We start from the raw sequence: 12,601 nt of genomic DNA on the forward strand, positions 1-12,601 counted from the left end.
ATAACTTTTTAAAAAAAATTTTATTTAAAGATTTTATTTGTTTATTTGACACAGAGAGAGAGATCACAAGTAGGCAGAGAGGCAGGCAGAGAGAGAGGGGGAAGCAGGCTCCGTTCCGAGCAGAGAGCCCGATGTGGGGCTTGATCCCAGGACCCTGGGATCATGACCTGAGCCGAAGGCAGAGGCTTAATCCACTGAGCCACCCAGGCGCCCCTTAAAAACTATTTTTAATTATCAAATGGTAACGAAAGTATTTTACAGAATCTAGAATAATAGTTTGGGGAACTTATGAGGCTAAATCAAACTCAAGACTAATTTAAAACTCACTTCTCAGGGTGGCTGGGTGGCTCAGTCATTTAGCAACTGACTCTTGATTTTTGGCTCAGGTCATGATCTCAGGATCATGAGACTGAGCCCCATGCAGGGCTCTGCACTGGGCGTGGAGCCTGCTTAAGATTCTCTCTCTTTCTCCCTTTGCTCCCCCCCACCCCAAAGTGATAAAATGCATATCACTAGAACTGAAATTTTTCCTGTTACTTGATTATTCCCTCTCATTTATGAGTGATGGTTTTATCGTTTTAGTTTTCAAATAGTTCAAGGAAGGAAAAATAAAATTTGGAGACAGGAAAAGAAGAAATTAATGAGGTTAACTGATTAAATCTGCATTTTGAAATAAATACCATGTTCCATGAAAGTCAGTACAGAACAATAGACACAGACATAAATCATGGTTAAGTTATTAACAAGTTCAAATTCAAAGAGAAAGTTAGTTAGGCAATCTTCCAGAAAAAGAGAGTCATCTAAGAAAGGTAAAAGACAAACCAATCTGGGGATCTCAGCTTCCAACCAAGACGTATTAATGGGGAATGGATTCACACTTAATCAATTTAAACTTAAGCAATTATAAAAATGGAAAAAAAAAACCCAGTATGAAACAATCTTCAGGCACTAATAATCAAACAAGGAACAATACCAGGTGATTCCTACAACTGCTCAAACTTACTCCCTGCAGACAGCTTCCAAGCTGCAGTTCAGACAGAGAGAGCCTTAAGTAGAGTCATACATCTCCACTTCGGGAGGCCATGGTGGCCAGCATATAAAAGGGCAGGTACTGGACAAGACAGAGGTGACAGAAGAAAGAGATTTGAAAAGAAAACCTGAAATCCGCAGGGGTTTCCCAATAAGTCGTCAGCACACGTGCATAAGGAACAACACACTGCTATGGTAAGAACCAGAAAAAACAATAATAATAATAAAACATGTGGAATAAAATTAGTAGACAAGGATATTAAAACAGCTGTTGTAACTACACTACCTAAGGTAAAAATGAGAGATGGCAATATGAGTATGTAGTCATGGCAGGAGTGAAGAAGGCCCAAATAAAATTTCCAGGGATGAAAACTATCATGTCTGAGACAAAATAAACACTGGATAGGTTTCATAGCAGATTAGACATTGTAACAGAAATGATTAAGCTTAAGACAAAGCAATAGTAATTATACAAAAATGAAGTAGAGAGAAAAAAATGAAAAGGTCATACAAAGGTAAGGGACATCCCAGTGGCTTAGTAACAACTGGACTTTCCAAGAGGGGATGGGAGTGGGGAAAGAAAATATTTACAGAAAAATTTCCAAACTGAACAAACCACATTCACATGAAATATAAAGAAAATGATACCAAGGTATATCACACTAAAATTGCTTAAAACCAGTGATAGAGAGAAAATCTTTTTTTTTTTTTTAAGATTTTATTTATTTATTTGACAGACAGAGATCACAAGTAGGCAGAGAGGCAGCAGAGAGTGAGAGAGAGGAGGAAGCAGGCTCCCCGCGGAGCAGAGAGCCCGATGTGGGGCTCGATCCTAGGACCCTGGGATCATGACCTAAGCCGAAGGCAGAGGCTTTAACCCACTGAGCCACCCAGGCGCCCCTAGAGAGAAAATCTTAACAAGCAGTTAGAGAAAAAGAGATAGATATGGAGAAACAATAAGGATGACTACTTTCTAAAAACAATGCAAGGCAGAAGACAGTGGAGAAACAGGGACTGTATATATCCTCCAACAGCGGCTTAACCCACTGAGCTACCCAGGCGCCCTACAACAGTGGTTTTTAAAACGACAGACATCAAGGATGAAAAACAAGATCTTTGAGAGATAGGAAACCATCTTGGTGAGCCCTAACTCCAAATCAGCATACTGCCTTGTGAGAGTTTCGGGACAATAGCACCAGACACCAAAATGGGGAAGGACAGAGCCCAGGAAGTCAAGGAGACAGAACTGAGGGTGGGAAGAATGAAGCAGTTAGAGTGCTGAGGCTAGAACAGGAGAGAAGAAAAAATGTTACAGAGAACACTGGAAATCTGCAGATTCCTCTTGAACATTCATGAAATTAGAATCTGGGAATGACTCATCCAAAAAAATTGAGAGGGAAAAGGATTAGAGGAAACAGTACCCAAGGCACACCTAATTCTAGGAATAGTGTCTGTTTCCACCATCTAGAGCGGAAGAACTCATTATTAATGGGGCATTGAACAGAGCACAGGAAAGTTGGGCCTCAGTAGTAGAGAACATGACATTTTAGACCAGGGTTTCTTAACCCTGGCTCTACTGATACTTGAAACTGGATAATCCTTTACTGTGGAGTGCGGTCTCATGCACTATAGGATGCTTAACAACATTCCTGTCCTATATTTACTAGTATCAACACTCATTCATCATAATAATGAATATCTCTAGATTTTGCCAAATGTTCCTAAAGGGGAAAATTGTCTCTGGTTAAGAAACCATTGCCATTAAATGAATACCACTCTGGACTCACCTAACAAGACATAAAGGCAAGATCAAAATTGCTGCAAGTAACATAACTGCATCCCAGAGTAAATCTCAAGATTTATTCATGATATCTAATGATTACTATACCTACAAAGAGAAATGAAAACACAGTCCCTAATAAGGAGGATAAATGGGGCACCTGGGTGGCTCAGTGGGTTAAGCCGCTGCCTTTGGCTCAGGTCATGATCTCAGGGTCCTGGGATTGAGTCTCGCATCAGGCTCTCTGCTTGGCAGGGAACCTGCTTCCTCCTCTCTCTCTGCCTGCCTCTCTGCCTACTTGTGATCTCTCCCTGTCAAATAAATAAATAAAATCTTTAAAAAAAAAAGGAGGATAACTAATCCTTTAAACTGCCCCAGAAATGACACAGATGTAATGACTAACAGAGAAAGACATCAAAATAGTTCATTAAATTATATTTTAAGTGTCCAAAATTAAAGAAAAAGAAATAAAAGACCCAAATCAATCTTACAGATATGAAAATAACAAATGAAATGAAGAACACTCTGTATAAGATTAATGACAGCTCAGATGTTACAGGAGAAAATATTAGTGAACTAGAAGGCATAGCAACTAACTATCCAAAGTGAAACACAGAGGGGAAAAAAACAAAGAATCCAAGAAAAGGAAAAGTGTGGCATCACTGAGCTATGAGACAACTTCATGGGTAATTTGAGACCCAAAGGTGAGGCGCAGTTGGGGAGAAAATATATTTAAAATAATGTCTGAAAACATTCCAAACATAATAAAAATTATAAATCCACAGCTGTAAGAAGTTAACCCCCACATATAAGAAACATGAAAAAGAATACACTAAGGCACAATATAATCAGACTGATCAAAACCAGTGATAAATAAAAAAATTTAACAGCAGCCAGGGTTGGGAGTATGTGAAATTTTACATCCAAAGGAACAAAGGTATGGATGTTAGATTTCTCATCAAAACCAATTCAAATGAGAAGACAGTAAAGCAACATTTTTCAAGTACTGAAAGACAAAAAACTGTCAACCTAGAACTGGCAAAAATCTCTTTTAAAAATAAAGGTGAAATAAAGAAGTTTTCAAACATACAAAAGCTAAAAACAGTCATCACCAACAGACCCAAATATAAGAAATGCTAAAAATGTTCTTCAGGCAGAAAGAAAATTATACCAGATGGAAATCTAATTCTAAGCAAAGGAATGAAGAGAACTGGAAGTGGTAATTAAGTGAGTAAATATGTTTTTTAATTGTTGAAATCTCTTTAAAAGATATCTGACAATTTAAACAAAAATAATGTGTTATAGTGTTCATAATATGAGTAAAAGTAAAATTTGTCTGTTGTATGGTATGTCAATTATTTGTTAATAAAGCTGTTTAAAAAACAACTAAAAATTTTAAAAAAGGAAAATGTGACAATGAGAGCATAAAGGCTTGGAAAGGAGAAACTGAAATATGCTATTGTAAGATTATTTTCCTATATGTAACAGTTTATAGTATTATGTAAAGACAGACATAGATCAGTTGGTAGAGTGTGCATCTCTTGATGTCAAGGCTGTGAGTTTGAGACCCACTCTTAGCAGAAAGCTTAGTTAATTAAAAAAAAAAAAAATGAAGGCAGACAGTGATGAGTTAAGGATGTATACTATCAACCTTAATGCAGTCAATAAAACAAAAATAAAAGAGTAGGAGATACTAAGGCAATGGAAATAAAAATACTGGATTAACCTAAAGAAGGCAGGAGAGCATAAAAACAGAATGAGGGACAAACAGGACAAACAGAAAACAAATACCAAGATAATGAAGTAAAATCTAACCATATCAATAATCACATTAATGGAAATGGTTTAAACATCCCACATAAAAGGTAGATACTTTTAGGCTGGACAAAAATTAAGATCCAATGATACATTGTTTATAAGAGATGCACTTAAAAAAACAAGATATATTATTACACGTCTTTATTTATATTACTTTTACTAGTTAGATAATTAGTAAAAGGGTAGAAAAAATATACCAACTATATCAATAGTAAAAAGAAGTTGGATTGGCTATGTTAATATCAGAATATTGACAAAATAGTCGTGGGGTCAAAGTATAACAGCAGGAACAAATATTTCAAAATGACAAGTGGGTCAAATAATCAATTCTACATCTTTAAACACACCATTAAACACACTGAAGAAAAATCTGATAGAACTACAAAGAAGAATATACAAATTCATAATAGTAGTAAAAGGAAGATATCTGGGAAATCTCCATATTTAGAAAATAGACAATATGCCTCTAAATAACTCATGAGCCCAAGAAAAAAGTGAAAGTAGAAAATTTTATAAGCTGGATGAAAATGAAAACATGACCTAACAAAATTTGTGGGAGGTAGCCAAATTAATGCATGCAGATTAATTTATAGCACTAAATGTCTATAGTAGAAAAGTCTCACTCAAATCAATAAATTCGTCTTCCACCTTAAGAAACAAAGCACAGGTAGAACAGGAATGATGGGCAAGGATGAAGGATAAGGTGTAGAAGATGAGCAAATTAAATCTCAGGTAAGCAGAAATGAGGAAATAATAAAGAACAGAAATAAAAATCAACCGGGGCTCAGGCTTCCCATAAAAGGTTGCTAGAAAATGAAGCAATATTTACAAAGTAGTACTTTGTTTCACAAACTATTACACCAAACAAATTGTCATTTTTGTACAAAGCAACAAGAAGTAAATAAAACCTCAAGAAAAGAGAAGCTCTGAGTCCTTCCTTGGGGGAAAAAGGCGACAAAATACAGCCAAATGAGGGATATTCAAAATAAACAATAAAGGAATGGGAAGACAGGATAAAATAAATTGGCAGTGGTTAACCATTTAACTCATTTAAATGTAGAAACAAAATTGTAAGTATTATGGTTATATGACCGAATGCAAATATTTAAATCCTAATGCTAAAATGAAGAGTACCTGAAATTTATTTTTTCAAAAATATAATTAGCTATCACCATAACCGGTAATCCTTAACCACATACTAACAAGGAGTTCGGGAATTTGTTTTAAAGTTCAGAGGAGGTGAAGGTAAAAGAAGATGTAAACACTTAGTTAAACCAAAAGAAAATGCTGGTATATGCACATTCAATTTCAGTTGTTTATCACCAAGTTTTTGATGTGAACTCTGCATTGCAGATATACTAAATTATGTGACAGAGAAAATGATCAAAGGTTTGGATTTTCTCAATGCTCACAACCATTATTAATTTATGGAATAGTGGGAAGAAGAGCTGAGTATGTAGATCTGGTTTACATAATGCAGTCAGGGGGTCTTAATTATGGAAATTGGTTGAACAGATATACTGAGCTGCTTCCTCAGACCAAGAAATTTTGAAATTAAAGAGCTTCCAGAATTTCAACTTGTTAAACCTCAGTAGTTTATAATGATAATGTGATAAGATTGCTGATTCTACAGAACCAATATGAAAGAGCCCAGCTAATTTGTTGAGGTAAGTATTGATCTATTTATTCAATCTAAACTTGTGGTTTGAGCATATGCTAAGAAAAGACTATACGAGATGTCTAACCTCAAAGGAAATTAATGGTTTAAAAGAATGCAGAGGTGTTGTATGTAGGTATTGTATGTAAGTGATGAACCAATAATCCTACTCCTGAAACTAATATTACACTATATAGTAAACTAGCTAGAATTTAAATAAAAACTTGGAACTTTAAAACAAACCTAATTAAAAAATAATAAAAGAATGGCAGAATATCTTTGTACAAATACTACATTTCTGAAATTCTACATTTCAGAAGAGATTTCAAAGATTTTAATGAGTAAGAATTATGCTCTTAGTTAACAGCAAAATAAATAGTTGTAGATATATAGCATTCAAGGAATCCCATATGACTATAATTTTCTGAACTATTAAAAATAGCCAAACTCCACAAACTATTGATTTACCTGGCAATATAAGACCATTCTTTTTATGAAACTGCTGAAATAGAAACTAAGAGCTAACAACTCAGAGATATCAGCTGGAATTCATTTTGATATTTGTTTCTGTTTTTTGACAAGTTTCAAAAATAATTCAATTTTCTTTATTAATTTGACCCAAAATGATCACTCTCCATCTCATATAATAAAATTGGACTTGTATAAATAGTTAATACTATTATAAAAATTCCAATTTACCCAAAGTTGGCTAGACATTATAGTACATAATTGTTAAAACTCTAAGTTGTTTGCAAGTTAGGTCTATACTCCTATAAAAATTCCATTCATCCAGGTTTGGCCAGTGTTAGATACACATAACTGTTAAAATTGAGTGTTTCCACTCATAATTTGGAATCTAAATGCCACATATCTAAGTAGAAATATAATTGCCTGGTAAATGTAGTTTTCTACCATAATATATTGTCATACTTTATAGCCAATATAAATAACTAAATAATGTCAAATTTTAAACCATGTGTTCTAAGAAAATCAGACTTTCAAATGTATGACAGTTTGAAAGAGCACACAAACCCCCGCTAAAGAATTGCACTACAAAAACATGCTCCCAAGATACTAACAAAAATATCAGACCATTTAGAGAAAAATAATAGAAGATAATCAAGAAGGAATATTTTTTTATTTTTTAAAATGTTTCTCACATTCTGCCTAAAGAGCTAACATGACTTTCCTCTACAGAATCCTCTCAATGTAAGCATTTACTTGACATTAAAAGAGGGGCAGGATTTGCCATTCAGAAGAATCAATAATAACCTTGTAAAGCCTAAAGCAGTGAACATAAACATGCTGTAGGAGACATTAACACTAGACTGAAAGAAATAATTATACTTTCAATAAACATGCTCCTACTGGATAATCAATTTTTTACACATCTTTGCAGCTGTTTCACAGCTCAGGTAGTGAAAGGCAGCAGCTGTTATATCAAAACCATATATTATATGCATATGAGCTACTTTTAATTTTTCATAGGTTTATCTACTTATTTGTGATCAGCCACATTTAAATCATATTAAATAAAAACAAGGTATTCATGGCGTGATTAATTCAGGAGGATTTTTAGTACCATCTTATTTTAGAAGTGAATTCTTGAGCCAATTATTTTTATGTCAGAATATTTAATAATTCAAATTACATGCTGCCCTTATTCCTAGATTTAAGAGATTTGTCACAATCAATGTTACTGAAATATTAAATTAAAACATGTCATGGTAATTACTATGGAATAAACAGCAATTAAGATTTTTTTAGGCAAATAAGCTCAAACTGTTTGCAGTGCATATTTATACCACTAATATTTTCCCACACAATGCATGCATCATTCACAACAAGCAGCCTAAAAATCCAAAATGTAAATTTGTAGAATTATTTGAAAAGATATCGAGATCCTTATGGTGATGGAAATGTTCTGTATCTTTATTGTACTAGTTAATAAGCTGGTTATCCAGTTGTACTATGGTTTTACAAGATGTGCCCATTGGGGAAAACCACATTAAAGGTACTTGGAGTCTCAAAAAAAAAAAAAAAAAAAGATATTAAGATCTTTTGACTTAATATGGAATTTGATACATAGTTAAGAAATATCTATGTATAATGGAACCAGAAAGAGGCAGGATTAAATGTTAAGTAATACAAATAATGTTACCATAGAATGATAATGTTTTTGTTCTGTACTTGTAATAGAGATCCTAACATATGCTGTAAATAATTTGCAGAATAAGTAAAAGATAATTATTTAAAAATGTAAATCCACTAAAACAAACCATAATTAAGTATAAATATGTACCAGAAATTTGAATTAGGTAAATACTTACTGCTATATAATAAACTCTTGCTTTTTCTACCAATGTCCAGTTTTTCTCCATATCAAGATGTTTTTCCTTTTTATAACAATTGGCAGCAGCAAGATTAGCCACAAGGGACCTAAAACAACAACAAAACACAAGTAGGCTTTAATACTACAGCTAAAGTTGTCATGTACTTCTATATAATTAATTAGCAATACTTTCTGCAAATTCTGTTTTACATTTTAATTCTTAACTTTTCAAAATTGCTATATACTGATATTAATAAATATAAATAAAATTAATTTGTTTTGAGCACTTTCTGAGACTTCTACATTTCCTTTGAGATAAAGAGATATTAATCCTTGCTCTAAATACCACCTGGTATTTTAAGAAAATAGAATTTATGTTTCCTTTGGTACTAAAATGATAGGATTATCTATTTTCCACCTTTTGATAGTTTAAAATACAGTTAAGAAATTAAACTATGTTGTTATGCAAAAAAAATTTGGGCAAAAAAGATATATACACATACATACATATATAAAACTAAACACTTCAGTTTTTAAGCATCAACATACGATGTACATTGATTATTTAATCTAGTGCTTTAAAAGCCAAGTATGGAATTAATTTCATAAACACACCTATAAATGTAGGTACTATTTACTATTATTAATTTGCAAACCAATACATTTTAAAGACTGGAATAAACTTGGATTCCCTATTTGAAAACTCTCTATACTGGTCCAGTTTTGCAGCTGAAAAATCTAAGCAGGATACTGCATTTAAAATCTTGCTACAAATGCCAGATAGTAATTTTTGTTATTTCCCAACAATTAAAGTTAATAAAATAATTATTTATGTTAAATACAAAGTAATAAAAATATTTTTTCTCATTCTGACCCAGAAATTAGAAATTAACTGGCCATTTTTTTAATTCTTTCTAATCAAAAGGAATAGTTATGGTTAAAAAATGGATACATCATTTCATCACTTGAGATTTTTATAATATGATCAGTTCCTCTGTTAAGGAAAAAAAAATTGATTCTCTTCCAAAACATATTTCTACTCATCCATATGCCAATTGACTACTGAAGGATATCAATTCAATTTATGCTCCATTAAATGATTAATAAGAACAATATAAATCAGTAAATTTATATACAAGTATTACTATATTACCATGTTAAGAATAATTAGTCCTAATTTATAAAAGGTCAGTGATCATGACCTTAGCAAAATTTTGACTGAAATGGTTATATATAAAAATAAAAAATAAACACTTCTGCTACCAGTTACTAAATTCTATTTTGATAATAAAAGTACTCTTTGATAGGAAACTACATTGTTTCTCCAAAATATAAGTATTCTCCCTATCCAAATGAATGTGGTTAGAGTTTGGAGAGTGAGAACCTGAATAAAGAAAAATACTGCATTATCTCAATTCTTTTGGATAGTGGTTTTGGATAGTAGTAGTAAGAGTTATAAGCTTTATTTAAAACAATTTATCCAAATCTATTAGGTTCTATAATTTAATTGATAATGAATTTGATAGTGGGAGTTTCCCCCCAGTTTCTGACTTTCAATATTATCTGAACATTAATGATCACCATAGCCATAATATTAATTAAGCTTTTGACATCTGGGATACTTAATATTATCATAACTGCTCTTTAAAAATAGCAATTTAGCACAAAAAATAATTTAGCAATTTTACAGTAGTGAGAGGTAGTAGGAGAAAACTTGACCTATTTCTCACAAATGAGAAAAGGGTACCTGCACATTGTTGGTTTTAGGAAAACTGAAAAGGCAGGTCTAAATAAGTATATTTCAATGTTTGAACAACAAATGGTTTTATTTACTAAAACCTTAAATGATAAAGTTCTATACACACACACACAAAATCACAGGAAAGGTTTAAAAATGGCTTTGGTACCCTAATTGTTTTTAGAAGCTGTATTTTAGCTATTTAATGACTTCTGGCCAGAAGAGTGTCAGGTCCTTTAACATATATCTGCTAAAGGTCAAGGAGTGAGCAAACTAAGAAAGAGGAAAGGAGCAAGGAGTAGAGAAGGAAGGAAATAAAGGAAAGAAAAAGGGAAAGGACAAGGAAGGAGACAGAGAATGGAGGAGGATACACTAAATATTTTTGGGTGTAAGAAAAGAAAAATTTCTAGTGAATCACTAGTTAGAAAGAGATACCATTGCTGATTTTCATAATATAATAGCTTGAAAAGTTATTTTGTTTTTCCCTTGCAAAGGAGAAAAAAGGATATGCTGATGGGCAACAGGGTATGAACTGAAGAAAAACCACCACATGGCTGCAAAAGGCAAGAATACAACCAATGTACGGAAAGTCCTGAGACACAGATTTCAAGTTTATAGAATGAATTTTCTAAAAAGTAAAATTATACAGAAATGTAATGAATTGCTTTTTAAGTGGTGCCTTACCCATGACTGAAGCTGTTTGATATGGATAGATGACTATTTGCCAGAAATGCTTTACATGACCTAATTCATCTGACACTGAACATAATGTAGTATTTTATATATGTTACAAAATACATGCATTTATATGTCTATGTAGCTGAATATTCCAATCTCAGGATACGGTAAGAAGAGCATTTTTTTCATTCCAGTTTCAGCAAGAAACTATAAGACAAAGAATAAAATGTTTTCCTTATTTTCCTTTTCTGATCCTTCTTATAAAAATTAGAGACTGGAATAGATAATCTCAAAACTTTCATCCCACACGCCTCATGAATACAAAAGTAGGTACAACAAGGGTATTTTTGTTAATTAATAAAAATGATATAAGATGAGTTATTAAAACACTGATAGCAATTAAAACCATGAGATCTAAATTCCAAATTCAGATTGGAATTCAGATTTTGTGATGGCTTAAATATCCAGTTAGTACAAACCTTCCCTTGGAATTACACTGACCTGTTGCTACCAGTGACGCACACAGCGCAAGTTCCTGTTGTTTGCTCATTTTGCTCATAGTAATGAGCATCCACATGGGCTTCAGCAGCTTTTTTCTTCAAGATCTCGCCAAATGTGTCTGTCCCAATGCATCCAAAAAATGTTGCTGCTTTGTATGGCTGCTGAATCATCCACTGAAAAACAGGAACATAAATAATTTTAATGGCTTAGAAATATGGTACACATAGAATGGTGGCATAAAAGGGATGCTTTGTTAGATGCTGTGGCTATTATGAATGGAATTCCAATTCTGTACTAATGCTTATGATAACAAATTTCGTATAACCACCACATAAAATCTTATTATACTACTTCCAGGGAGAGAAATTGAGCATAGTGGGGTTAAGAACTCAGAATCTACTCAGAGAGACTCTATGTCAATGCTAGCTTGATACAGAAAAATAACAGTGAGTCTTAAGAGAAGCAGAGTAGCATTGTCATTGAAAGCCCAGAATTAATACTGAAGACTGTCTGGGTTCAAATCTTGCCTGTGCTAATTCTTACATGTATGAGTAAGAGCATGTAACTTAACATTTCTATACCTCATTTTCTTCACCTATAAAGGGAAAAATATATAAATATAACTCAAGAGGTTGTTGAGACTTCAAAACTAAATAAGTTAATGTATGTGCAGTGTTGAGCACAGTATCCAGGACATAGTAAATGATATATGCTAGCTGTGGTGGTCACTATTATTTTCCTATTTATTGTAATTCATGTATAAATTAAGCTAAACTGTGATAAGTCTAATATATTGTTCTAAAAATTCAAAAAGTATTAAAAATTCTAATATATCAGTCTTTCAGTAGTCTCACTTTAATTTCCTTGCTATAAATTGACAATGAATTGCTTTCAAAATGTATATTTTAAAATATACAATGGGGATGCCTGGGTGGCTCAGTTGGTTAAGCAGCTGCCTTCGGCTCAGGTCATGATCCCAGTGTCCAGGGATCGAGTCCCACATCAGGCTCCTTGCTAGGCAGGGAGCCTGCTTCTCCCTCTTCCTCTGCCTGCCATTCTGTCTGTCTG

At 33.0% G+C, this 12,601-nt stretch overlaps 1 protein-coding gene across 2 annotated transcripts in view; it reads right to left on the reverse strand.

The window, feature by feature from the left end:
* The window catches only part of ADK (adenosine kinase), a 541,004-nt gene that overhangs the window by 269,981 nt on the left and 258,422 nt on the right, over positions 1-12,601 (reverse strand). For both annotated transcript variants that reach the window (XM_059169841.1, XM_059169842.1), the window contains exons 5-6: positions 11,534-11,706; positions 8,615-8,723 (exon numbers count right to left, since the gene is read on the reverse strand). In XM_059169841.1, coding sequence (XP_059025824.1) covers positions 8,615-8,723; positions 11,534-11,706 — 282 coding nt within the window. The remainder of the gene's footprint in view (positions 1-8,614; positions 8,724-11,533; positions 11,707-12,601) is intronic.

This window comes from Mustela lutreola, chromosome 4 (assembly GCF_030435805.1).
Source record: "Mustela lutreola isolate mMusLut2 chromosome 4, mMusLut2.pri, whole genome shotgun sequence".
Lineage (NCBI taxonomy): Eukaryota > Metazoa > Chordata > Mammalia > Carnivora > Mustelidae > Mustela > Mustela lutreola.